General features: G+C 37.3%; 1 protein-coding gene across 6 annotated transcripts; it reads left to right on the top strand.

The window, feature by feature from the left end:
- The first annotated feature begins 310 nt into the window (after nucleotides 1–310).
- On the top strand, nucleotides 311–27,471 carry LOC131246402 (3beta-hydroxysteroid-dehydrogenase/decarboxylase-like). Of its 6 annotated transcripts, XM_058246505.1 has the most exons (13): nucleotides 312–642; nucleotides 2,034–2,123; nucleotides 2,248–2,381; nucleotides 2,524–2,694; nucleotides 16,583–16,699; nucleotides 16,797–16,876; nucleotides 17,706–17,904; nucleotides 18,341–18,458; nucleotides 18,903–19,077; nucleotides 20,193–20,352; nucleotides 21,696–21,762; nucleotides 21,845–22,186; nucleotides 27,336–27,471. In XM_058246505.1, the coding sequence occupies exons 1-12, from the start codon at nucleotides 390–392 to the stop codon at nucleotides 22,042–22,044; spliced, it is 1,764 nt and encodes a 587-aa protein (XP_058102488.1). In that variant the 5' UTR covers nucleotides 312–389; the 3' UTR covers nucleotides 22,045–22,186; nucleotides 27,336–27,471. The 6 variants fall into 6 exon arrangements, with proteins under 6 accessions (XP_058102489.1, XP_058102492.1, XP_058102488.1 ...); XM_058246506.1 differs by lacking the exon at nucleotides 16,797–16,876 and having other exon boundaries at nucleotides 311–642; nucleotides 16,593–16,699; XM_058246508.1 differs by lacking the exon at nucleotides 2,524–2,694.
- The last annotated feature ends 97 nt before the right edge of the window (nucleotides 27,472–27,568 follow it).

Genomic DNA, 27,568 nt, shown 5'->3' with positions numbered 1-27,568 from the left:
ATATAGTTGTCTAAAAGATATTATTTTCGACATATAAACCATCCATGCTGAATAACCACATATAGACGTGTCTGATTTGTACATAACCATACTACATGTTCCGTTGAGAGATTGCTCTACCACATCATGTTTCTCCCATCTCCACCGTATCGCCTCCCCTTAATACATACATACATTAATTAGGGATCTTTTGGTAAATTTCTGGAAGGACAGGGATAGTATGGTAAAATCATACCGAATCACCGAAAAGTCCTCGAAATTTCCATTTTACCCTTCCCAGGCACTGAAAAGGAGAGTAACCGAAACGGTGTTTCAGTTTCGGCGCCAAATGCCCTATAAATACAAAGGAAAAGGAAAGGGCTTCTGCCCTCTCTCTGCTTCGATTTCTAATGGCGATCGACGAGAGTTCGAGCAAGGAAAACCCTAGAATCTGTACGGTTCTGGGCGGTCGAAGCTTTATCGGTAGATCGCTTGTTCAGTTGCTCTTGAAATCGGAGCAATGGACCGTCCGAATTGCCGGTTCTGCTCCTTCTTTGATCCTCGATCGCAAGGAACAGAATTCGATCCTCTCGGATGCCGTTTCGATCGGCCGGGCCTCGTATTTCCAGGTCGATGTTCGTGAGAAATCACAAGTCTGCGAAGGTAATTCGGTCATTCTCTTGAATTTGTCCCGTGGTGATTATCGTTGTTGATTGCCAAGCGCTTCCTGATTTGGGGATTTATCGAATCTGATTCGATCGGTTTTGGCAGTTGAGTGTGTTCGGATTCTGATTTTTTTATGATGGTTCTTGAAACAGTTATAAAAATGTGGAAGAATCTAGAATATATATAAAGATGAGTGCTCAAATGCACCCCAGCGCTTTTGGATGAGTGGACAGTCGAATTATCAATCTGGACTGTCGATTAGGTTCGGCCCACTCTTCATGGGCTGCTATGGAAATTCACCCTCATCAGTGGAACTTTTCATCTGATTAATGTCATACAAAATGGATGGTTTGTATTGCATGGAAAATGGTCAGTGATCACTATGAATAGCCCATTTGATAGAATCCACTTTGGATAACATGGCCCCAGGGAACAATGTTGATGAGAAGATGAGAACCATCCCGTCTTTGGAAAACTGACGGTTATAAAGAAGTAGGATGATGTTTGGGATGTTCAAAGCCTTTGATCAGAAATAGGATGATGTTTGGAAGGATAGAATTCTCTGATCAATATGACTTTTTCTTGGTGGCCCACGAAAATCATCTTCGACCTAAGGGGGTCCAGATCAATGATTGGACCATCCATGTCTCTAAAAGAAGGAGGGTTCATTTAAAGGTTAAGTGCACCAGGTGCACTTGAGTATCCTCATAATTTAAGCACTAGTGATTTAAAAAAAAAAAAAAATAAGTAAATAAATAAATAATTATGGGAGCAAGCATTCGGTTCAAGGATATATTAGGAGGGTTTGACTCCAGTGTCCTTTTGTTGCTTTTAAATGAATGGAAGCAATCCATCTCCCTTGATCATGATGGTATATATGTATGCTAATCCATACCATTCAAATCCTTGGCTCTATTGTGGTTGGAGTGAAGATCCCCTGGTCTCAAGAAAACTAATCATCACCATTCCCTGGTCTTGATCTACTCCACCTTGAGCAAATTGCACACAACATGCCCTCCAGTATGCTTCTTGGGCAATTGAACCGCCTTCTCCTTCTCACAATCCAATATTTCCTAAAGAATCAGCTAGCTATGATACTTTGGGTTTTGTCAGATCGTGTTCTTAGTGCATGTTTGGTACATTGGCAATCCAACAGCATGGGTTTTTTGGGCATCTGCTGTGCCTAATCCCAACACTGTTGAGCTTTGTTGTCCCCTACAGGATTTTCCATCCCTTTTCATTCTTTGCCTGGTTGTTGTTTCAGGTGTGTAATTTTCAGTTTAATTATTCTTGCACTAGTCATTTCATGGTTTTCACCATCATTTGGGCCTTCAATGTGAAAACTTTGGACTAAGAAAATGATGAGGTGTAATCTCATTCATTTGCAGCAATCGAAGGTTCAACAGTTGTCTTTCATATGGATGCATTGGATTTGTCTGTACATGATATCTATCATCACTACATGGTCACTGTTCAAGGTGAGTGTGCATTTATATTGCAAAGAGAACTTGTATTGACTGTGGACCTTCTTTTTTTTTTCTTTTTTTTTTTTTGTATTAGTAACTCTGAAAATATAGTCATTGCTGATGACTGCATATCCAGGTACAAAAAATGTAATCAATGCTTGCCGAGAATGTAAAGTCAAAAGGCTTATATATAACAGTTCTGCAGATGTCGTTTTTGATGGTGTGCATAGTATACACAATGGAGATGAGTCTTTGCCTTACCCTTGGAGAGTATGTCCTTTTTTTGGGGGGGAGTTTTTTCTCATGCTTTCATGAAACTTTATTTGAGTCTGCCATAAACCTAATTGAACTTCTAAATTTTTTTGTTCACGTGATATTTCTCGTTTATTATGATTTCATTACCATGGTGCAGTATGAAGACAGGTTGAGCGATTTTAGGTCTCAGGCAGAGGCATTGATATTGTTCGCTAATGGTACTGATGGGCTATTAACATGTGCACTACGCCCGAGCAATGTCTTTGGTCCTGGAGACACGCATTTTATACCATATCTCATTGGAGAAGCAAGATCAGTTCGAGCTAAGGTTTGATAATTCTGTCACTACTGTGCATATTGTTTATATATATATTAAAGACTGTCCTATGGAAGGCATAATCCATCAAGTACTGGGTTACTTGATGGAGCTCCTTTGAAGATGAAATTGATTGTTGCTGACATACTGCATCTACTAACATTTGGCATTGTGCATGCGTATTCACTTCTTGAAATTGATTGTTACTGAAATACTGCATCTAACTAGCATGTGGCAATGTGCCTGTATTTTCACTTCAGTGATTGTTGCAGCTGTGGTTTTTCCCCATATGGTTTCCATTTTGACAATCCTTCAAGGCTATTAGAAATCTGATCTCAGCTTTGCAGTAATGGGAAATCAATGAAAGGAGCATATCTTGCTAATGAAAAAGGTATGTGGGAAGGGAAGGAATGTAACGTTGAAAACATTGAGGGATAAGATAGTGGCTCTGAGGAAGGGACTTTTATCTTGGACTGGATGGCAAAAGAGATGGACTGTTGATGTGTATACCAGGGTGAGGAAAAGAGGTCCTAGGAGTGAGTGAGGGTAATGGGAAATGGAGAAAATATCAGGAAAATGGTGGTAGGTGTGAGTTGTTAGCAGAATTTACGAGGATTATCACAGTGGTGGTGCTCACAAGGTGCATTAGGCATCCCATGGGATTTAGTAATAATATCCAGACAGCCTAGGCTTGCTTACATGTTGTAACCTCTACAGCTCCTAATCCCAAGAGTTCCTTAATGGAGGTTGAAGGACATTTTTTTTTGAATTTTTGCTGAGAATTTTTTCTTAATGACATTCGATCTAGGAGATCAAGATATAAAGACGCGTGTGCATCTAACTCTTCTCTTGTTTCCTTGAACATATCAATATGGTTTTATTTGAACAGTCTAGGTCATCTTAGTCCTGTCAGATCAAAGGTTGTAATTTAAACGTATCAAAACCTTCCCAAGAGGATTTTTTGTTCAAATGGTAACTTTACCTACTGGAGGTAAGTGAATCCATACTTGACTTCAATAACCCTATTGGTCACCAGCTAGTGAAATGGATATAATTGATGTTACTGTATCCATTGATTTATCATATGCTTAGTTATTTTATTTTTATACAACTTTTGAAAATCGATAGGCTTTATAATATAAAATTAAATGTTTTATGAGAGATAGGGAAATTCAGGAAGTGAGGTTGATGGGGATCAGCCTCTTAAAGTTTACAGAAGTAGAGAGAACTAATGAGAATGATGTGGGGCTTATTGACGAAGAGAGGCCCCCATAAGCTTTAAGACTAATTCAGACTATTTTATGGAAGGTTCATAGCGTAATTGCCAGTTGTTTTCATTTAAGGATTCTCTAGGAAGTCAAAAGAATTTTTGTTTTGAAAGTAGAGTTCCAGAAAGATGTTTTCAGGAAATCGATGTCTTCTTTGGTACTAAGTGATGCAGGACAATGAACCGCTTGCTCTAAAAGCTTGAACTGATAGAGCATGGTGAATCAATCCCTTTATCTCATAGCCTAGGCCCCACATCCCATGGGTTAGGACCTCAGCCGAACCTCCCTCGTGGGCCCCACTTCACGTGGGGCCCGCCTCACACTGGCCGCCTACCCTGAGTGTGCCCCTGCATCTCACAGGCCACCCCACTCAAGCCTGGTGTGAAAATGCCCCTGCATTACTAAGGCTTTAATTTTTTAAGTCTCCTTGAAACTAGAACGACTTTTAGTTCCATGGCATTGTTAACCATTTTAGATTTGAGATTGAATGAATAGTTTGTTAATGGTGAGACTCCAATAAACCTTAGTGAGAGACTCTAAGGTATATCCTACCTATTGTTTTCCGGCCCAGATTTACCTCTCATAGGTTATTATCCAAACCTTCAACCTTCAACTTCAAGTCCTAAAATCTTCTCCATAAATCTTCCCTTATTACTCCTTTAAACCCTTCATTCCACCCTTCCTTTACCACCTCCGGCAACCCTCTTTAACTCTCTTAAGCTATAATAGTTCTCTTTGGGTGCACATCAGTAAGGGGCGTTTAGTCCTCATATTAAGAGGTATGTCCTACATCAAATTTTTGGTAGCAGAGCTGACTCCACGCTTATGAGTGCCAATGCAACACCCACCATGAGAGAATCACATTCACACTATAATTGCATTTGATATAACATGTACCAGAACCTTATGTACAAATTACAAGGCATTTGTTTGGACTGTGCCCTCTAGCATTGCGTTGTGCATTCATGCATGAAGCTAGGGCACCCTCGATGTTTGTGAGGCCTTGGGAAACAACTCGAATCGCATGCATGGGGTTAAACATGTAGGGTGACAAGGACCACGCGAACATCACCATATGCACAACTTAGGGCTGACTTGTTGAAAACCCATGATTGGGCTTCCCACTGCTCAATCTGAACCATTGGATGTGTTCATCACATCACCATTGAGCCACCCGTCAAGTTTCAGCCCAAATGAGTGAGATCCATCCAAAATGGATCCAACGGTCCAAATTCAATCAGGGACAGATTTGATCATCATACATCAGATCCAAATGATCCAGATGATGAATCACATGGAACAAAGCTTTCATCTCAAATTTTGAGATCACTCTGACCTAAATGAGTGAGATCTAGCCCGATCAAGTTCATGGCATCGCCACCGCTCAAATCTTGCAATGTCTGCAGAGAAAACAACGATTGGGCATCCATGCAATGTGGTGTTCAGCGTTAGATCACCATCCCATTGACTTATGTAGCATGGTCAGGCTTATAACCACACAATTAAAGAGAAATCTAACTTAATGGTTGAGATAACATAACCGTGTGGGTAGGCCTATTGAGATGAGAGCCCCATACCATCTCATGGGCTGGAATGTGGTTCCACCACCCACCATGCGTGGGTGGGCATCATACATCCCACGCGTGTGGGTGGTCTGATGCAATGAGATCATTAATGGATTAACTAGAATAATTTAAAGCACAATATAATGCTACTCAATCATAGGCTTAATGAATTCAAGTATTTGACTATGCTTAGATTCAAGACTAAATCACAACCCGTCAATTAGATCTTATAAAACATGATTAGATGGGACCTATGGAAGCTAGAACTTCCATCTAGCATAGGAATTGATCTAATTCTAAAGGGAATCTCTTGGTTCGTTAAAGGGTTTAAGAACTAGGGTTTTGGGGATTTTTGAAAAATTGGGGTTTTTGCGAAATTAGTGGATTTTGGAGAAACTAGGGTTAGGGTTTTAGAGGGTTTATTTTTTATTATTATTATTATTATTATTATTATTTATTTATTTATTTATTTTTTTTTTTTGGGGGGGGGGGGGGGGGGGGGGGGGAGGGGTTAAAATGCGAGAAACAAAGGGCAAAAGGGAAGGGAGGGGCTGCTTGTACGGGCAGTCCTACAAGTTTGTCTGTACGGATGGGATGGCCAAGTATGGCCGCGTGGTTGTATGGTCAGGTAAGGCAGGTTGGATGGGAGTTTGGGATGGGTTAGCCTGTCGGTGTATGAGTTGGGGAGAAAGAAGAACAAGAATGGATGTGAGGATTGTTTGTTAATGGAGAAAGAAGAGAAGAAAACTAGAAAGAAAGAGAGAGAAAATAGAAGAAATATCTTTTGATGGAAGGGAATGAAAGTGAAGGATAACTTGGAATCACTCCATGGCATCACACGAAATTGGTCCAATCACAGGAGGTTTTACTTCATCACAAATTAAAGAGAGTTTTTTTTTTTAATGATAATTTCATATGCAACAATGGTTAGAATGCGAGAAACAAAGGGCAAAAGGGAAGCGAGGGGCTGCTCGTATGGGCAGTCCTACAACTTTGTCTATACGGATGGGTTGGGATGGCCAGGTATGGCCTTGTGGTTGTACGGTCAAGTAAAGGCGGGTTGGATGGGAGTTTGGGATGGGTTAGGTTGTGGGTGTATGAGTTGGGGAGAAAGAAGAACAAGAATGGATGTAGGGATTGTTTGTTAACGGAGAAAGAAAAGAAGAAAACTAGAAAGAAAGAGAGAAAATAGAAGAAATACCTTTTGATGGAAGGGAATGAAAGAGAAGGATAACTTGGAATCACTCCATGGCATCACACCAAATTGCTCCAATCACAGGAGGTTTTACTTCATCACAAAGTAAAGAGAGTTTTTTTTTTAAAAAAAAAATTAAATTAAATTTCATATGCAATAATGGTTAGGGTGGGGACGTCCGACCCTTATATAGTCTTAAGAAAAGACTTTTTACAAAAATATGCTCTCAAATAAAGATGCTCAACAAAAAAAAATTTATTCCCAACTCCCTAAAATTAGCAAAAATATAAGCTAAATAAAAAAATAATAAACATATAAACAACTAAATAAACTTAATTATTTTGTGGCTCACGATCAAGATATTTAATGATGATGATCCAACGGTTGGAATGGTCCAACTAAGTAGCCCACACGTATCTTCCCAATGTGGGGTCTTCAGCGGACTAAGCAATCAAATTGGGCCCACGGGGCCCCATATATGCATCACCTAGCCGTAAAGAAACAGGAGCTTTCCTCCTCCTCTGGTATACCCTGACTGGTGCCCGGATGTCCTCATCATGGTCTTAGGTCTTTGTCGAAGTCAACATCTCCAAAGGTGTGCTCTCCTAGTGAAGAACCGGCTACATGATTAGAGATCTTCAGGTGCAAGGCAGGGTCTCTTTTGTCAACGTATTTGGGCCTCCCGTTGAGCGTGGGAAAACAGGCCAAACACTTACAATACAAAGTTATATACTTGGTAGAAATGAAGTTATCGAGGTGGAAAAGTAGACATCTCACCGAAGGCTAGGTTGACGCTGATAAAAGCAATCAAGTCTAACCTTTTGCTATATTTCATGTCACCTAGTATTAGTGGTGGGTAGGCTTGAGATGTTGCGAAGGAATTTCTTATGGTAGGGAACTAAGGAGAAGCACACGTTCCATCTTCTAAAATGGGAGGAGGTTTGCAAACCGTATAGGGAGGGGGGAGTAGGCATTCAAAACTTGGAACGAATCTTGCTCTTTTAGGAAAATAGTTATGGAGGTTTGGGGGTGGAGGAAGGAAGAATGTGGAGAGAAGCAATAGAAGGTAAATAAGATGTTTCTCAAGTGGGAGGATGGTGGGTAAAGAACTCGTCTCTTTATAGGGCTCCGGGTTATGGAAGGGGTTATCGCGATGATGAGCAAATTTAATGAAGGGATATGATTCTCTCGGGGGTGATGGCAAAAGGATTAGATTCTGGAAGGACTTGTGAATTTGGGAGTGCTTGCGTATTTTAGCATTTCCATCCTTAGCAAAAGTAGCCATAGATTTAGAAGCGACTGTAGATGAATGCTTCTCAACTGTTGGTGATTTGGTGGTGTTGTCTATTCCTTTTCATAGGAATTTATCAGATGAGGAAGCAGTGGAATATGCTCGACTATTTGAGTGGTTACATCAACTCAAATATTATTCAGGTAAGAACGATTCGATGATATTTCTCGTGGATAGGTCGGGGCAATTTTCAATCTCATCATTCTACAAATTGTTGGGGCATTCCCCCTCGGATCAGGTGATGCTCTCCCTTTTGTGTGGTCATGGTCCCACCAAAAGTAGTGGCTTTCACATGGATGGTGGGAAGAGACAAGATTCTGTAAAAGCAATCGCTAGTAATTGCAAATTGTTGTGAGTGGGGACAGTGGATCATTTATTCATCCATTATCCCTTCATATGGAAGGTATGGGAAATATGAAATATTTGTCGCCTTGTTCAGGGTACCCCTCAAAGTGATGCCGAGATCCATATGGGCATTGCTATTAGCTTGGTCGGATGGTGGCTTAAGGAAAAAGGAGGCCACGGTGTGGAGAGGAAAGGAATGAATTATGCTTTCAAAACAAGAGCAGTTGGAGGTACATGCATAATAGGATGGGCTTCTTATTTAAAGGAATTCGATCAAAATGATTGGTCGTTTATAGCATGGATGTAATTTTTAATTGGTCTTAAGAGCTCCTCGCTCTTTCAATAATCTTTCAAAAATAAAATAAAATTGGTTGCTGAATTTTAGATCTTACTCTACCAAGTCTCAAACATGGTTCAGAATAGAGCTGAACATCGAGTTAAACCAAATCGAGCTCTCGGTTTGGTTAGCATCCACCCCCAACTCGAGTTTGGCTCGGCTCGATGACCAAGCCCGATTGTCCAACTCGACTTGACTCGGGCCAGATCAAGCCGAGTTCAAGTTTTCGAGTTGAGTTTGAGTTTGAGGTCGAGCTTTTGAGTTAATGTTGTACTTATACATAACATTCAATCAATAGCACAGTACAACTGAAAATTAAAAAAACAACTTACAAACTGAAAAGTAAAATATTACAATTACAAACTTATAAAACATTAGATGCGGTTTTTTTTTTTTCCAATTTCTTATTTACTACAAGAGAGGAGATTCGTTTGTCGAGCTCAAACTGCTATGTAATTCTTCATATACGTACTCGTTCACCTCTATTGAATTAGAAGGTGGAAGGTTTTTCATCGTGCTCTTGTTTAGTTTGAATTAGATTGTTCAAACTTTCTTTGTGAGAAAATTTATATGTAATTTCCAATACCCTGCAAAATGTACCAAGATTGGAGAGAAAATTGGATGGTTTGTTACTCTTCTTTTTATTCGTGTAGCTTGATCAGTTGATCCTGCTTCGACATCATGTTATCTTGGAGGACATCGTTGATGTCTAGAAGCCTCTTCCATACTACATTTCTAGGCGAATTGAAATTGTTCTTCTTCTAATGCTAATAATCTGGCTTCCTCTTCTGCCTTTGAAAGTTTGGATGGGGGGTGGTTGGCTTTTTATTCAAATCAATAAAGGTCTAAAAAAGAAGTTGGAACTCCTTTGGGGCTTTAAGACAGTTTTGTATCTCTACCCCGATGTGAGAAAGTGTAACCTGGGCCGATTAGTTTTATTAACAAGCTTGGCCATACACATATGACACAAAATGTTCAATTTTCCGGACTTTGGAGAGTGGACTAAGGAACCATAGTCCCAAACATCGGTCGATGGTTCAGTTGATGTCATATCTACACTCTGTGTTGGAGAAATTAGTATTTTGGCAATAATGAAATATGAAAAACAAAAGCAAATATGTAATATGATAAATAAAAGCAATAATGAAATATGAATTATAATGTAAACAAAAGTATAATATGAAATGAAATAAAAGTCATTGCTGCATTGCATTTATAAGCATCATCAACATTACATCCAAGTACATAACACATTACATCAGTTTTAAGTTTTAACAAATTAACAATAATTTTTTACCTAACTTCCTTCACGTTGTTGTTGCTGCATGTGCAGTCTCGTCTTGAGACTCGTTCTCCTCATCATCCTCAATATCAAAACTATTACCTCCCCAAATCAGACGCTACCAGTCTTGTGTATAAATTAATGCTTTAACTGTTTTTGGTGAAAAAGAGCTTCAATGCTTGCTCACAACCTTAGTCCCCGTGCTAAAAGCAGATTCTAATGCCCACTGTTGAAATTGGAATTGACAAGATGTCTTGTGCCATTGCAGATAGTGTAAGTTATTTTGCTTCACTAACTCTCATCTTCCACCACTCCAAAACATCGAAGTCTGAATCCTGGCGTCTTATGATTGGCTATTTGAGATACAAGTCTAGATCTGATTCATTCGTCTCATTTTCTGTATTTTCTTGTGCTAAGAAAGACATGTATTCATCGTCGAGGATATTGTCATCGCTTGTAGAAATACCATGAGCTTTAACTTCTTTATCACCTGTTGTGGTTGTATATGAAGTGTACAATTCTTCGATTATGTTAAAACCTTGGAGGTTTCGGTTATCGCCCTTTGATCGGAATAAATATTCATAAAAATGAACTTGACATAGCTTATCTTGCACCGAGGATTAAGAACAACCGTTATGGCCATTAATAAATGACATTCGTCACAGTACTTATCGAACTTTATTAGCATACTATGTGCCATCAGTTATAGAAAATATGGACCCTCACTAGCACTTTTTTCTTAGGGCTTCCTTGATCTTCCAAATAGACAGAAGAAATATATTTCCTGTGGGATATTTATTTTCAAAAAATATCTTTGTGCAATTATTAAAAACCTTAAGAAACTTGTGAACTTGTTTTGCTTTATTCCAATTATCTTCAGTAGGCAACCAAAAATACGTTTTATCACTCGCCACATATTTAGGAAATGCAAGATCTAATTCCAAGGCCGAATCCAACATTTCAAAAGTCAAATTCCAACATGTGCATACATCTAACTTCAACGTTTTTTTAGCCTTCACATTCAAATGTTGGATTATATCACTCCATATACTCAATCTTGAAGGTGACCCCCTGATGTATTTTATACTCTTATGTTCTTTATAGTGGGGTCAATTGTTTTAAGAAATTGTTGGTTGCCTTGAACTGGTTACATAAGAATGAAATTACATAGTTATTTACTAAAGCATTATCTAAAGTTATAAAATATAAAGATAGGAAATTAACTTTTAGGCATTTTTCAACACAAAATGGTGTCTACTTAAATGCCCTTATAAATTTTAAAGAATTGCCTAAGTGTTTAAATCAATCATCCATTCAAGATTGAATAGATTGTAATGCTTTCGTTTTTCAATTTAAATGTCACGCCAAAATTTCGGCAGCATCTCCCATTATTTCTTTAAATATATTAATGTATTTGATTCACACATCAATTATATATGCAGTGTGGATATTTGATGACGTAAACAGATGTAAGAAATATGTCTAGAGAGAGGAGGAGAGACGAACCGGAACAGGCATATGCATTTAAATTAGAATAAATGAAAGCATTCTTATCTATCTAACATTGAACTGTCAAAAAATGAGACAATTTGAGAATTTCTATACCTTCAAAAACACACTGAATTTATGTCTGGCAATATAGAAATCTTCAAATGGATAATTGATTATCCTATACTACAACAATAAAATAAGAAAATTTAATTTAACTAATTGAACAATAATAATAACATTAATTTAACATTAGCATTAACAATTTAACATTGATATTAACAATAACAATAACGAAAAATTAACACTAACATTAAAATTAATAATTTAACATTTACAATAACATAATTGATAATTAACAATAAATAACAATAACAATAACAAACTAAATTCTAATATTAACATTTACATATGATATATTAACTAACATTAACACTAACATAACTAACATTAATATAATATATAATATATATTAGGCTTTAGTGTTTATTGTTTAGGCCTTTGGGTTTAGGCCCTTTAGGATTTTTAATATAACATATATAATATATATATATTTATGTTATTATATATTTATTAAAATTATATATATATATATATATATAATATTTAAATATTAATGTTCAACACACAACACCCAGTTGGGCTGCTCGCTGCCATGGTAGTGCCTAGTCGGGCTGCCATGGATGACGCTCGGCCAAGCTACAACTGCAAGGGTTTAAATTTTAATGTTTTTTTAAAAAAAAAAAAATTATACAATACACACACACACACATTATTCTATTAATTAATAATATATTAATATGTATTGACAGTTGACACCTGGCCGGGCTGCCATGGACAGTGCTCGACCGGGGCCCAAGCAAATACAAAGGCTAGAGAGAGATAGAGAGGAAAGTGTTACCAGAGAGAGGTAGGGATGGCTGGTCGAGGTTCGCGGACGCAAGGATGGCCGGACATGCTCAGACAGTGAGAGAAAGGGGTAGGAAAATAGGGGGCTCTGGCTCGGGCACCCGAACAGTGAAAGAGGAGAGGGGGATAGGTTTTTAAAAAAAATATATTATAGAGCTGGGTCGATTCGAGTCGAATCGAGTCAAGTTCGAGCCCTGATCCGAGTCGATCTTGGGCCAGCTCAAACTCGGCTCGAAATTTTTTCGAGCTACAAAAATAAGCTCGCCGAGTCGAGTTTTTTCGAGTCAAACCGAGCGAGTTATAACCGAGTTAGCTCAGTTATTGTCTAGCTCCAATTCAGAATGTTAGTACCAGCCTAGCGGAAAAATGATACGATACGTCATTATGGATTGGCATCAAGGCTGTATCGGTTGGAATTTTTTTAAAAGCAAAAAATGTGAATTTTATTAGAAAAATAGGGGGGGAAATGAGATATCTAGGAATCTATCATTTTTGTTTTTTACCATGTATTCAATGGTGTATTGGACCATTCTTTTGATATTAATGTTGTCTGTCGATTTGACTTATTGAAGGTCAACTAAATAGGCCATAATTAAACACAAATCAAGCCTGATTAGGTGAACTAGGGCCCATTAAATTGAACTACAATAAAAAGAAGATGAAAATATAAAAAAGAAAGTGAAGGTTTACCATTCTTTCTGATTTTTTCCATAATGGTCCACTTTGCTTTGATTCGTCAGATCCCATTCAAAACATTTGTTTTGATCCCAAAATACGTATAGATCTAGCCTAAAATGAGTTTTTAAGCTTCTTCTATGGTTTAAATAAAAATAAATAAAAATATAAAAAAGAAGAGGAGAGGGTCCTTTTCTTTTTTCTTTTTTTTTGTATCGGGCCGATACGACCCCGTATCGTGTATTGTCTTGTGCCGATATGGATACGATACGGCCATATCGGCCAATCTGATACCTATATTCATATCCATGGTCTCAACCTGGGACTGAGTCCAATAGTGACATGATATTTCTAATATTACTATATCTATGAAACTACTATAAAGATGGGAACAAAGGGTATCATTTTACAAAAATAAAGAAATAGGTTTTCATTCTAACCATGAGGCTGTGTTTGGATGCACAACTGAAATCATAGGCCATCTATAACGGGGCCCACTATATGGGTAGTCAAGAATCAAGATTGACTCATCAACCTGCCACACATATAGTCGAGATTGGCTCTTCCATATCCTGGTTCCTCCAGATCTATCTTATCATTCCCTTAACCCACGTACAAATTCATCATTATGATTGCTACTCTTTGTGCAAGAAAAAGATTTTTTCCAATGTTGCCTTATAGTTAGCCATTTCAGCTAGCTCTCAATCTGCTAATCCTGAACCACTTGCAAATTTGGGATTTCTGGGCATACAGGAGCATGCCAAAAAATCTAATAACTGCAATTTGCTGATAGGCAACTAAAATGGTATGTTAATTTAAAATGCGTCAGAAGGACAAAAAGACGTGCTCAGGTCATTTGTGCACTCTATTGTTGGTGGAACAGCGCTATGGGTGCAACTTGGGCAGGACCAGTTGAGGTTCAACCCAAGCCCAACCCAACATTAAGACTTACAACCTATGGCCCAACCCAACCCAAGTACCCCAACCCGATTAACCGAACCCCAATCCTAAGAAATCTCGGGTTGGGTTGGGTTGAGTGTGTCGGGTTGAGTCAGAGAGAGAGGAGAGAGGGAAAGACTAGAGAGAAATACTGAGAGATTGGGAGAGAGATAATAGGAAACCAAATCATCTGTTCAGTGTAAGATTCTAAAGATGGGCACCTATATCGTACAGTTCAGACCACTCAGAATTTAGGCCTCAATAGAATGAAATACACGCAGGATCCTAAGCCTCAAAAGAGGCAAAATGAAACTCCCAGTGTATGAATTGTGACGCTGTGGCATTTACTCAGATTGAACTGACTAAATTGTGGCCCTGTGGGACATGCTGCTGCTATGCCACAGTCCCAAAATTCAGATTTTTATAACAATCCCAACCTGTGATTCGTGGATACTTGTTTGCTGAAATATGACCATTAGATATTTCATTTTTAACTGTCCAATAAATGTCAACTATTCCAGTATGCATATATTAAGTATAATTTTTAGTTTGGTGATGTATCTAGACACAGCCTGCCATTTGGACAGTTTAATTTGTATTATTTGAATTTCAAATATTCAATTTATATGTAATTTTTAAATCCCTGCATATCATCTATCACACTCTGCCAATATCAAAGCTTTTCTATTATTGATATATTAAAACTCTTGCATGACTTGCATATTTACGCAGGTAGTGTGCGTACCTCTTCTATGAGGGCTACTACTTGATCTTCTAAATAAAAAAAAAGTGTGCCTACCTCTTCGATGAGGACAACTACTTAACATTCATGAGATCCACCCCGTCTATCAGGTGCAACACCCCTTCTTTTGGGCTTGACCCTGAAAATCAGGCTGATTCACCAATTAGGTGGGCCACCCATAGGGAATTGTACCTAAAACCTCTAAATTCACCTGTTATGGCCCACCTGAGTTTTGGAACAGGTGATTATTGGGGAATGCTCTCAATCCTATTGAGGCAAGTTGGATTAATTTAGTGAATAAAAAATAAACACCACAGAGGACCCTACAAAGAACTAATCATGGGTATTCCATCCCAACCGTTTCCTATAGGATGGCCTATTTGACTTGTGTATCATCATGATTTCTGGGTTCCAGAGTGAAAGAGAGGTACCGTACCTGATGAATGGGTTGGATCTCATGAAAGTTTGACTCACGTGGCAGCCCTGTGTGTGTGCGCAGATCACACCAGTCGAGTCATTGATTTAGGGTAGGTTTCGTTACCAAAAACTAAAGATATAGAGTCATTTTGGGTTGGGCCGTGTTGCTGGAGGCCTCAACCCTAGGCCAACCCAACCTGACCCGACCAAACCAAAATTTCGCATTGGGCCAGTCAGGTTCAGGTTGAGCCTGACCCAAGTTGTACCCTAGATAGTGCACATTGAGTTGCTGAGTTGTGAAATTGCAGTGCAGTTCCATTTGAGTTGAAGAGTTGACAATTCTGGATTATCATCCATGTGCACCATAAGATCCAATGCACCCGAAACAGAAATGAAGTTGATCATGATGATCAGCTTGCCTTCATTGCAGTGTAAAAATTTGATATGGATAATGTTCCCTTTGGCTCCATTTGCCTCCATGTCCAACAAGATAAATCTAAAATGGAGCTCCTGGCGGTTACTTAGATGCTGAAAAAAAAAACAAAAAAAATAAAATAAATAAAATAATTGTCAGAGAAGAAGGATTCAAAGTCAATAAAATTCCTAAACACAAAGCATCATGTATGATGTTGTTCCAAACACTTGGCTTTTCTACATTCCAGAACAGAGCATTGTAGATAATATTATTCCAAAATTTTGGCTGGCTAAATTATACACCTGAAGAAGATGCCAAACTCATCATCATCATCATTTCAGACTTTCTCAAGGTGGCTTTTTTAAATGGTATGTTGGAAAGTTTTATGATTGGCTGCCCATTAGATATCAACCTTCCTTTTAAACCAGGCTCTTGGAATCAGCCAGAGGTTAACATTGACACCAGTCACATGCCAATGTGACCCAGCCCAATTATTTCATGCAGGCCCCAAAGGGTGAGCAAGCCAAGTTGGATCATGGAGGGGCACTGGTTAAGCAAACCACCATGCACAAAGCATCCACACACATGAAGGGTCATCATCAAATAGTTGGCTGTGTGCATTGTCAAGGAAGTCACTACATGCACGATTACCAACACCACTGACATGCCAATGCAGTCATGCCCCATGCTGCACCCTAGCAAAACCATTGTGTGCTCTACCTCAAAGCAGAATTTGCAGACTGTTTAGTTCTGGAGCATAACTTCCAAACACTGAGCACACAAATTGAGTTGTTGGGTCAATCTAATGATTCATAATTTGACTTATTAGCACAGTAATTGAACTGCACTATACAAGTTGTTTTTCGGGTCTGCTGCAAATTGTTGAGCATCTCCCATTGCCTTGGGCATATCCAGCTCCCCCAGTCAAATAAATGCATACTGCATTACTGCACCTGAATACTGTTTCTCTATTATAAAAGTATTGTGAATCTTCTTTGTAAAAGAGACATAACCTAGAGGTTCTCATTTCAGTTTTTTGTAGGGAATGGTGAAAATTTGTGTGACTTCACCTATGTTGACAATGCTGCCCATGCCCATATTTGTGCAGAGCAAACTCTATGTTCAGGGATGGCTTCTGTGGCTGGAAAGGTATTCCTACCTTTTAAATACTCTCCGAAGTCTGTAGGATTCTTTTGCCCTTCATTCTGGGTCTCAGGAAGTGTTTCTTTGTGTGAATGTCTTGCAGGCATTTTTCATCACTAATCTTGAACCAGTGAATATGATTGAATTCGTTTCTCTGATACTGGAAGGATTGGATTATCCAAGGTAACCCCTAACAGGAATTATGTCCTGAATCTCCTGATGCTGTTTCCTTTCATAATAAGGAAAATGAATTATGTGTCCTGATGCTGTTTCCTTTCATAATAGGGAAATTATGGATGATACAGGGTTCATGATTCCCTGGTGAATGCCTACAAAAGATTGGCCTGTTAACCACCCGAAGTGCCAAATATTCTTCCACCTCGTCTGCTAAATTCAATGTTTATTGTATTGGATCGGGATAAAGGTTGAGTGAAACTTTTAGGGAGGAAAAAAAATAGAAATGAAAGGATTTGAAGTTTTTGGTAGCTGTTGTGTTCCTTCTAATTTGCTTATGGCAGATGATTTTTGCAGGTTTATTGTGTAGAAAACTTTCCCCAAAAATGTATATAGAGAATTAAATTTTGGTCTTTGTTCACTACAATTAGAAGCAAAATATCTAGAATAAACGTGCTTTGCCGAAATCTTTAAGATAACCCCTCCAACATTAAACAGTAAAAAAATGCCTGCAGTTGGAAAATGCTTTTGGTAGTGGAGAAAATTAAATATCATTTGGTTATCTTCAACTTCTTGAATAGATTTTTTTTTTGTCCTTGAATCCAACCTCTTCAACTCCATTTTACTTTAAGATATTGATTTCCAGTCTGATGAGAAAACTTCCAGTTCTAGAGATTCTACCATTCAAATTCGATAATGGCTTGCCATAGTCCAAAAGCCCATACTGAACCACATGCACTACCATGTTGGAGGAATTTCTACGATAGCCGTATTGTTCTTATTCTATTGCCTTTTTCTTGAAAAATGAATTGAGACAGGCACTTTGCTTAATTTCCAGGCCCTGGATCCATCTTCCAGCAATGCTGGTCCTGATCGTCGTTGTGCTCCTCGAGTGGGTGCATAAAAAGTTTGGTCCACATATAAATTGCCAACCACAACTAAATCCAAGTTTGGTTCATTTCCTCTCATGCACAAGGACATTCAATTGTTCTAATGCTCAAAAACAGCTTGGGTACTCACCTATTGTCTCCCTGGAGGTCAGTTTCTCAGCTTCCTTGCAATTGCATGATTTTCTTTTCTGATTTTATCTTTCTTTTGAACTTTATTTTCTTTTATCTTTTCCATGATGTTCTCCACTCTATAGTCTTCTCATACTCTGCTGTGAGTTTAATAAAGAGGATCTCCTGTTTTCTTGTGAGAAATTTCAAAGGATCCATGTTATAGGAAGATTGGTTCAGTTTTTCTTGCTTACCCTTTTGATGTGATTGGACAAAACAGTGCTCGGATAACTTTGTATATTTGGCCAACTAAATTCTTTAATTGCACCAACTTAACTTGAAAAGTTTTTTACAGTGCTAATTAATTTCTTTGCTGTTAATCATAATTTAACAGCAAATATTGTCGAACAACAGATACTGAACAAATTTAGGGGTTTAAATTTACTGATGCATGTGCCGATTGCTGAATATGCAGGAAGGTGTTACATTGACCATTGAATCATTCTCTCATTTATCAGGGGATTCATCTTACTTGAGATACCGTGACTGTAATAAGCCATCAAAAGTGGATAAGCTGTTGGGTGGTGGAAAAGGTGAGGCTGATAATTGCAACCTCGTGGAACTTATTATAGTCTTCTGCTAATACACACAAGTATTGCAACATGTGACACTGAAAATAGCCCTGGTTTTAGGAGAGCGCAAGTATGCTTCATTTGCATGCTATTATTAGTTAGAGAATCAGGGATTCATTAACCTATTGATTTGAATTTTTTGGGAAAGTTGAGGTGTCTCAGTCCATATACTAACTCTTGCCATCTGCTTCCTTTCTGGGTGTCACATGTGAAAGCAAAAATGGACTGATTTACCTTTTTAAATACCGAAAATAACCCGTATGTTTGTTTTAGTTTTGTGGGATCTTTGATTCAATTGTAAGATAAAACTCTCATATATTTTCTGGGGTGACTCTAGGCCATCACTATTCTTTATGTTGTTCTGTTTCAGTTTCCATGGATTGATGCTGGATTATCTTGTTTCAGTTGCTGACATATTATTGTGGCGAGATGAAAAGAAAACATTTACATGTTTGCTTGCTCTGGTTTTTCTGCTTTGCTGGTTTTTCCTCTCTGGAAGGACTTTCATCTCATCCATGGCAAGGCTTCTAGTGTTGGTTTCAGTGATCCTTTTTATCCATGGCATTCTACCTTTCACCATGTAGGTACCATCACTATCAACCACGTCTTTGTATTACCATGTTCTATTCAATGCCATAAATATTTTAATGGCTGCATTTTATCATGATGAAAAGGGTATTTCCTCTTCTGGAAGTAGCAGAGATGCACATAGATCTGAAAATGTTTTGCAAGGAAATGTGATAGGTCATGTTGCGTCATATAATGATGCAACTGCTGTCCTCTTGTACACATGGTAACTACCTTCATCAATCTGGACTACCTATACCTATTGAATGACGGTTTTGAACCATGGAAAATCCAAGCTTGCCTATCAGTTGGACGCACCACATTCATGATCAGTCTTGTCTACATGTACAGAAAAGATGCAAGCGGCATGCATATCATCTGCTTTAGGAAATTCTTATGTTGTTATAGGCTTATGGCTGCTATAACAAAATGTTCAAAAGGGATTAGATGAAAGCCCGGTTGGCTGTCGGCAAAGCGGGCTGTAGTTTCGAATTTGACCTAGTGGTGGAAGGCCGGATATATAATTTAATTGTGTTTGAATAATTGGACATAGAACAATCAGTGCTTGAAATTTTTTTTAAGGATAAATTTTTTTTGCAAAGGATTAAATTATTTGGTTTACTTGGAATTGGAGTTTGGAATGTCATATTGTTCAGATTCATGATGAAATTTATTATATAAGTTTGATGCCAGGAGCCAACCTGACACAAACCTCCTTTATCCAGGCTGGACCAGCAATGAAAGCACAAAAATGCCACAGGCGCAATGTAATAGACTATTACATAGGTTGTTTACAATCAAGCGCTCTCTAATAGTTTATTTCAATGAAGGAGCTCTATTATCGAACTTCAAACAAATTCTATTTTCCTTATCTATTCAACAAGTACTTTAAATTGGAGCAATGAAAAGAAAATGTATGACCAATTTATCACTGATGAGCAAGTGAGCAATGAGTTGAGAGAATTTTCCAATTGAAAAAGCCTTTGCAGTTTACTCTGTGGGTCTTTAGTCATGGAGATGTCCTTCTTGAGAGCCGTAGGCCCCAATTTAACATGTCAATATCTAAGTATTGAGTCCTCTTGTTTGTATCCATGCCATAGGGATATTGACTGTGAACTTTTTCAACAGGTTCGGATTTGCTATCGAGAAGATACCCCCTAGTTATTTTGAAGCCTCAGAAACAGTGTTGAAGGATAGATTGACATTTTTGGCAACTACTTGGAACGAAGGGGTAGTTTGTACCTTGCGAACATTGGCCCAAGGAGATGATTGGAGTCTCTTTTTTAAGGTACAGAGAGTGACCAAACTTTCCCCTTGGTGTTAGCTTGTAAATTTTCTTTCTATATGCCTTCTTGAACTATGTTTCCACCTTGAAAGCATTTCCTGATTTTTCTTTACCTGGTAGTTACTAATTACTGGGAAATGATGAAAGTACACTTTATGTATCTCTCCTTCCTTTCCTTTCCTTTCCCAGTAACAGTAAATTACAGTCACGTAAAATTTTTTGACAACTGATACATGATTCCAAGTTGATAAACATGAGCAAAGACCAAGTTATGCTGGAAAATTTGTCTAGCTACCCTACCATTGTTTTTTTTTTTTTTTTTTTTTGGTGACAGAACACAATTTCATTAAAAAAAGGAGCAAAAACTACAGGAGAAAGAGAACAAGAACAGAGAAAAACATGGGAAAATCTAAGAAAAAGGCTACGCTGAGCTGGCATAAGCCATCAAGCAACAAGGAAAATAAAATCCGCTTCCCTCAAGGAGCTGTCGTATGTGGCCCATTTGATCACCAACAAGGCTACCCTTCCATTGTTAACCCTGCTTCTTCCGTTGTGTCTAGTTTTATGATCATGGAGCTTTTCCATACAGACCATGGAACCTTTTTCCCTCATTAATTAAAAGCAAGTTCTTCTCTACTGCTATTCTTGTCGCTTTCCAATGTATCACAATATCTTTTGTATTTGAGGAATGATTTGAACAGCAATTCTTGTGGAAATAATTGTATCACCCTTCTATAAAACTAAGGCCCGTTCTTGATCGGGGGTGAACCCTTACTTTGGAATTCTTATCCTAAAAGATAAAAATCTAAGGAATTAAGATGTTTGGTTTACTGTCACGGGCAAGAGCTGCCTTGATTGTAAAAAGTGACTTTTTAAAATCCTTGTTTGTCCTTATCCTCCGAAAAACAGAATGGACAGGGCAATCATATACAATTCAGTGCTGTTGTCTCCCCACATGCAAACATGCCCTAAATGACTTCATCATCATTTCTTGAAAACTGAGTTAATGTTTTTCAGTTACTGTCAAGCACTTTTGTTGTTGTAAAGTAGTTGCCATTTGTTGTGGCAGAAGGATCAAGCATATGGTTGAAATTTCAAAACTTTCTAAAATACTTGTTCATATGCTGGACCCAATTAGTCAGGATAATTCTCAGATGATGATGACAACAATGTGTTCATATCAAGGTTTGAAATTGGTGTATTGGGTACTTGTATCATTTACCGCCGATATGGGCCGATGCTGCTGTATTGTTCATGGATGATAGCAATATGTGGCTGGTTTCAGACAAGACTTCAAACCTTGGTTCATATAGATTCTTTTCCTCATAACTGCTTTATTGTTACAGGTGGCGTGTTCTTTATACTTTCTCAAGTTATTCTTGTCATTTTCCTTCCCCGTCATGGCCAGTGTAGGTAAGGGCATTGAACAGGATTTTTATCATTTCCCTGAAGTGATGCACATATTTCTTATCATCTCATTTTGAAATAAATGCAGGGCTTGTATTGGCGTTCACCATTTTCATTGTATATGAACAGTATGAAGAGGAAGTTGACAAGCTTCTGATTACTTCTCATAGTTATGTTAAGAAATCAAAGGAATTTCTTGATGGACATTTACCACCATTCTTGGCAGCATTCCTTTCTAATAATCAAAGATTAGGTCAGGATGACAGGTCCTCACAAAAGCACCAGTAATTGCAAACTGCATTTAGGTGGCACCATTGAGATCCAGCGAAGCTACTGAATAACAAGCGGGTCGGTTTCCTCATTTGCTAACCACTGAACTTTCCTCAGTCCACTCGGGCAGGCAATTCTCGTATTGAGCTATGGAGACATGGTAAGTTGTCAGTTTGGAATGTTGATTACTCTTGAGCTTATTTCTTGGCTCTTCCTTTATTATCATACTGTAGAATCAGCAAACCAGTAACATCTCAAAAACGAAGTGTACATAATAAGTTTCCTTTGTATAGGGTCCTACGCTATATATTGTTTGACTGAACTAATGCAATTATATTCAGATTGAATGCATAAGAGTGTATGTGATGATCATTTCATCAAACAACTCCTAAATGCTTTCAAATTAGTCTCAATTGACATTTGGTTGAAAGGAAACTTCAAAAAAAAATATTTTTTAATATTTTTTTAATTAAAAAATTACTTTTATTTTTAAAAAATTGACAAGGACTTAACAAATTAGTAGGTCAGCCTTCATACATGCTTGATTTCATGTTTGGAGTGAAACATTGCAAGCAATTTGGGAGAAATTGGGAAATTTTTGAATTTTCCTCAAATCGGACGACCTACACTCAAATTTTGAAATTAGAGTGTATGTTATGATCATTTCATCTAATACTCCTAAATACCTCAGAATTAGTGTCAATTGAAAGCTGGTTGAAGGAAATTTTCAAAAAAAAAAAAAAAAACCATAAAGAACACAAAGAACCAATGGATATCGAAATCAAAGCTCCAACTCCATGATTTTTCATGTAAAACATGAAGAACCAATGGATTTATAACCATTTGACACTGATTTAACATAATTTCAACAAAAAAAAAAGGATCAAAAATTGAAAATGCTCACCGGATCGAACGTGTGGGATATATGCGCTACTTGTGCATTTTGTATTGCACAAGTGGGATACAAGATATATCGTGAGATATATTGGTCGACATCGTCGATTTTTAGAACATTGATCTCTGCTACATAACCGAGAGAAATGCTCCGGTGCTTCTAGTAGCATTGGGACACTTAGTTCAATCCATTGATCTGGAATGTTAATTAGGTCCAGTGACATTTCATGGGCTGGTATGAATATCATGCCAATCTAACAAATACTAACTATTTGCTCAATGGCCTTTAGAATGAATGGTCAAAACCATTTACACAAAAATAGGTCCTATCAACAACTTAATCCATACATTTATTAGGGCTCATTATGGATTGCTCGTGGCTCTAAAGGATCACATACGTTAGGAAATCATAACATTCCCATCCATGGATTGGAAAAAGGATGGCTATGGGAAAAACACTAATCAAAGGATAGATTGGATCATCCAATCACTACAATTTTCGCATGGCACCCCATGAAATGTTTTTGGACTTTATGGATAGTTAAGGCATGTTTGTTTCACCAATTACCATGGTCATGTACAGAAATGTGCAATGATTAGAAATTACGTCTTATTCCCATCTTTGGTATGTTGGCGTTAAAATCCTAATGATGACAGTTTTACATTATTTTAATGTCAAATCATCACCAAAATATATTGATATCGTTGTTTGGATTTGAGATTTTCACGTTTCACAGTAATGCCATGAAAAGGTGCAATGATTGCAAATTCCCTTACTGTTCACGAATCCCAAGTGCAAAGTTGTGATGTAGTAATAACTCGGTGAGACCGATGTCGAACCCACAGGGATTGTACGATTTCTAAAATAGATTAGAACTAGAACTAGAATCTAAACTAACTATGAAAATCTTGACTAAGAGATCAATTGTAGAAGAAACTATCAGAGATAAAGTACTACAGTGCCAAGAATCCACTCATCACTTCCTTAATGCTACTTTACTTGATTCAATTGGATAATACAGCTGGAATCGAAGTCCTATCCAGCAGGATAATGGAGCAATTAAAACATCATTTATGTATCAAAACATATCTGAACTTTCATTGAATTAGTTTCCTCATAAAGCATCAGAGATTTGATATTAGTACATTCAAAGCATCTATCATGCTTGGAGTTAATGATAGATCAATGAATTTTACATATCAAACCTTCATAAAACATGTAAGAAAGCATTCATAGTCTTCATAAGCATCCAATGTACTCAGAGTCAATAATGGATCAAAATAAACTAGAAGTACTTCATTCAAACCAAAATATCAATGAATTATTCACCATATAAATCAAATAACTTGAGTCAAAGTAAAATAAACATTAAGAATAACTACAACCTTCACATCTTAGCTCTAACTAAGAGATTTAGTCAACCATAGACATAATTGAACTAAAACTCAAACAGAAAAACATAAAACTAACTAGAACTGAAGAAGTGAAGAGGAGGGAGGACTCCTTGAAACTCCACAACTCCTTGCTCTACTCCTTCTACCCTAATTCATGCTTAGAAACTCCTAAAACATCCCTTTATATAAGCTTGATTTGCACCGACTTCGAAATCGACTTAGATTTACGTAGCTTCGATGGCATCGAGCTCCCATCGAAGAGTCCAAGTAGAATTGGGAAAAATGTCCAGCAACCGTCTTTCAAAATTGCGTATTTTTACAATGTCGTTGAGCCTCCTTCGATGGCATCGAACTTAGCTTCGATGACATCGAACATACATTCAATGGGATCGAAGGGTGCTCCAATATGTCCAGCAAGAAAATTGAATTTTCTCTTATTTTTGAGATGGGATGGAAGTGGTTTTGATGGCATCGAATAGTCGATTTTCAGCACTTTGGATTTTTGCACTTTGATTTCTTCAGTTTTCTTCCTTCTTCACTTGGTTTCCTTGGATCGTGACTCTTAAATTCTTCAATCTCGACCTTCAAAGATCCAATCCTTCTCTTGGTAATTCTTTGAGCATTAAATCCATGCTTTAAAGGCTTGTTTGGGTGCGTGGATTTGGAACCCCCTGGATTCGGAACCTCCTGGATTTAAAACCCCCTAGAGTTGAAATCCTCCTATTGTGTTTGGCACCCTGGATTGGGAATCAACTTTAATCCAAAAGTAACTGTGCATGGTATATTTACATGGGTTTGAATTTAATTACTAAACCAACTTTAATATCTCTAATTAATGGCATATGTAATGTTTGATACAATGGTTGTAATAAGCCCACTGAAATATATGCTTTGCCCGAAAATGATGAAATTCCAAGTGACTAACCAACGATTTTTAACCATTGATTTACATGGACAACGTTTGGACGGCATTGATCATCATATTAAAGTAATTATAGTAATGCAATTGATAATCTGATTGTTTTTTGATATCATTAGTGGGCAATGTGCCCAATAAAATAATAGTCTGGTGACACATGTTACACATGCAACTCTTGAAAAGATTTTAGATGTAAGCCAAGCTCTCACCGTGGATTTCAAACCCCCCCTATTTGAGGGGATTTGAAACCCCCAGTTACTTTATGGTGCCAAACAATCACGGGATTTGAAATCCCCAAAATCCATGGTGTCAAAGGACCCCTAAGCATCCTTTTCTCCTTAGCTTTCAAAATCACCTCGCAAGAGAAAACATGTGTAATTAGATCAATTAAGCACCTTCATGTTCTTAAAACCAATGCATAACAAGAAGAAAATATGCAATATTTCACACTCAACACACACCCAACCAGCATTTTGCTAGTCCCGAGCAAAACATGCGTGACTTATCTTCCAAACTTCCAAATTTCAAACATTTCTTTGAAAATAACATTTTGTGCAATCTTATTCATATGAGTAAAATACAAAGTTATAAGAATGAGACATTGATAATCTATAACCTAATATCATTAGTAAACAAATGAACAAAGTCCTCTTTCATTATCCAAACATCAAGCTTCTAGTGTGCTTAGTGGTCTCCAACTCATAATCCATAGAAGTTAACCAGCTTTCCAATTTTATATCGACAACTTTAACACTATTTTCATTCTTTCCCTTCTTTTCCATTGATTTTTCATTGAAACACATATGATAGGTAGCCATTTTCGATCTCACTGTTTTTTAGCTTGTCCTTTTCTCTCTCATTTTTTTTAATACTTAAGGTAAATAAGTATCTCCAAACTTGGTTCCTAACACTTTTAAGTAATAATGAAGCTAAAGTTATGAATTTAAGTAAACTTTATAGAACATGAGTTACATGTGAACTGTAAGCTAGACTCAATTGATATTTAAACTTTTTATTAATCAATTCATTAGAAGAACTTATTCAAAAATCTACTAATTAATTAGAATATATATCTTCAAAAGTTTATTCTATATCTTATTATAATACTCAAATATATTCAATTACACAGAATATCACTCAAAGAAAGTTTTGAAACTGAAAATTTTCAAAGATTTTTGCTCAGGTTAGAAAATACTGATTAGTTCACCTAATCCGATCCCCCCTCATCCTCAATATAAAAAGATATATGCAATCAAATCAACATGAGACGATGAAAAATAAAAGAGTGAATAAGAAGGATAGTACCTGACGAAGATAACTAAATTCGTTTTGAAGTCTTTTGATGTCTAAAAGGGATTAATACTAAAAACAAAAACAAAACCAAAACAAACTATTCTAATCCTAAGAAAGCAATAAATTTAAATGGACCTCCATCATACTAGATGGTCAATCCTGATAGACAGGATCAATCAGAGGTATGGACATATCATCTGAATCAAATTTCTCAATGAATGGTTTGAGATGATGACCGTTCACTTTGAAAATGTTCCAATTCATCAGATTCCTTATCTTGACAACCCCATGAGGATAGACCGTTTTAATTATAAAGGGGCCGATCCAATGGGATCTCAATTTACCTGGAAAATTTTGAAGTCTAGAATTATACAGAATGACTTTTTAGTTTGGCAAGAATAATTTCCGAAGAATGTTCCTGTCATGAAACACATTCATCCTGTCCAAGTTCATTCAATCTTGACCTCCAAAGATCCAATCCTCCTTTTGATAATTCTTTGAGCATTAAATTCATGCTTTAAGCATCTTTTCTCTTTATCTCTCAAAATCACCTCTCAATAGAAAACATGTGTAATTAGATCAATTAAACACATTCATGTTCTTAAAAGCAATGCATAAAAAGAGGGAAATATGCAATATTTCACATTCAACATATACCTAGCTCGTGAATACATCTGTATGTGACTGACGATTGCCTTTATCTGCCAGTTGCACAGGCATTATTTTTGTTTTTTGGTTTTTCAAAATAGACGTTGATTTAAAATTTTGACACTGTGGTAACTTCTAATTAAAATCTTTTTAATTGCAGTCGTGTGGCTGTTGTCACCAGTTGGGCTTCATTTGGAATTGGTTCATCTGGATTTGATGCATGCAAGAAAGACCGCTCGGATAAAGCTTTAGATTTGCGTTGTAATGAGTTCATTCATCAGAACTTAATAGGTGTTATGTATAGGCATGTGATGGCTTTTTGTGTTTGTGTGTGTGTGTGTGTGAGAGAGAGAGAGAGCTCCAGTTTGGTGTGTGTATCCATGAAAGTTTTCT

Source organism: Magnolia sinica, chromosome 5, assembly GCF_029962835.1.
Source record: "Magnolia sinica isolate HGM2019 chromosome 5, MsV1, whole genome shotgun sequence".
NCBI classification, from domain to species: domain Eukaryota; kingdom Viridiplantae; phylum Streptophyta; class Magnoliopsida; order Magnoliales; family Magnoliaceae; genus Magnolia; species Magnolia sinica.
The sequence above is the reverse complement of the archived record's forward strand: the minus strand, read 5'-3'. Positions and strand labels throughout refer to the sequence as shown.

Bases quoted from the DNA above. Each gene is read 5' to 3' on its own strand.
- LOC131246402 (XM_058246505.1), top strand. From the start codon at position 390: ATGGCGATCGACGAGAGTTCGAGCAAGGAAAACCCTAGAATCTGTACG. The intron at 2,695-16,582 runs GTTTGATAATTC...TTCTCATTTCAG, and splicing joins CAAGATCAGTTCGAGCTAAG to TTTTTTGTAGGGAATGGTGA. The intron at 21,763-21,844 runs GTAAGGGCATTG...AAATAAATGCAG, and splicing joins CCCCGTCATGGCCAGTGTAG to GGCTTGTATTGGCGTTCACC.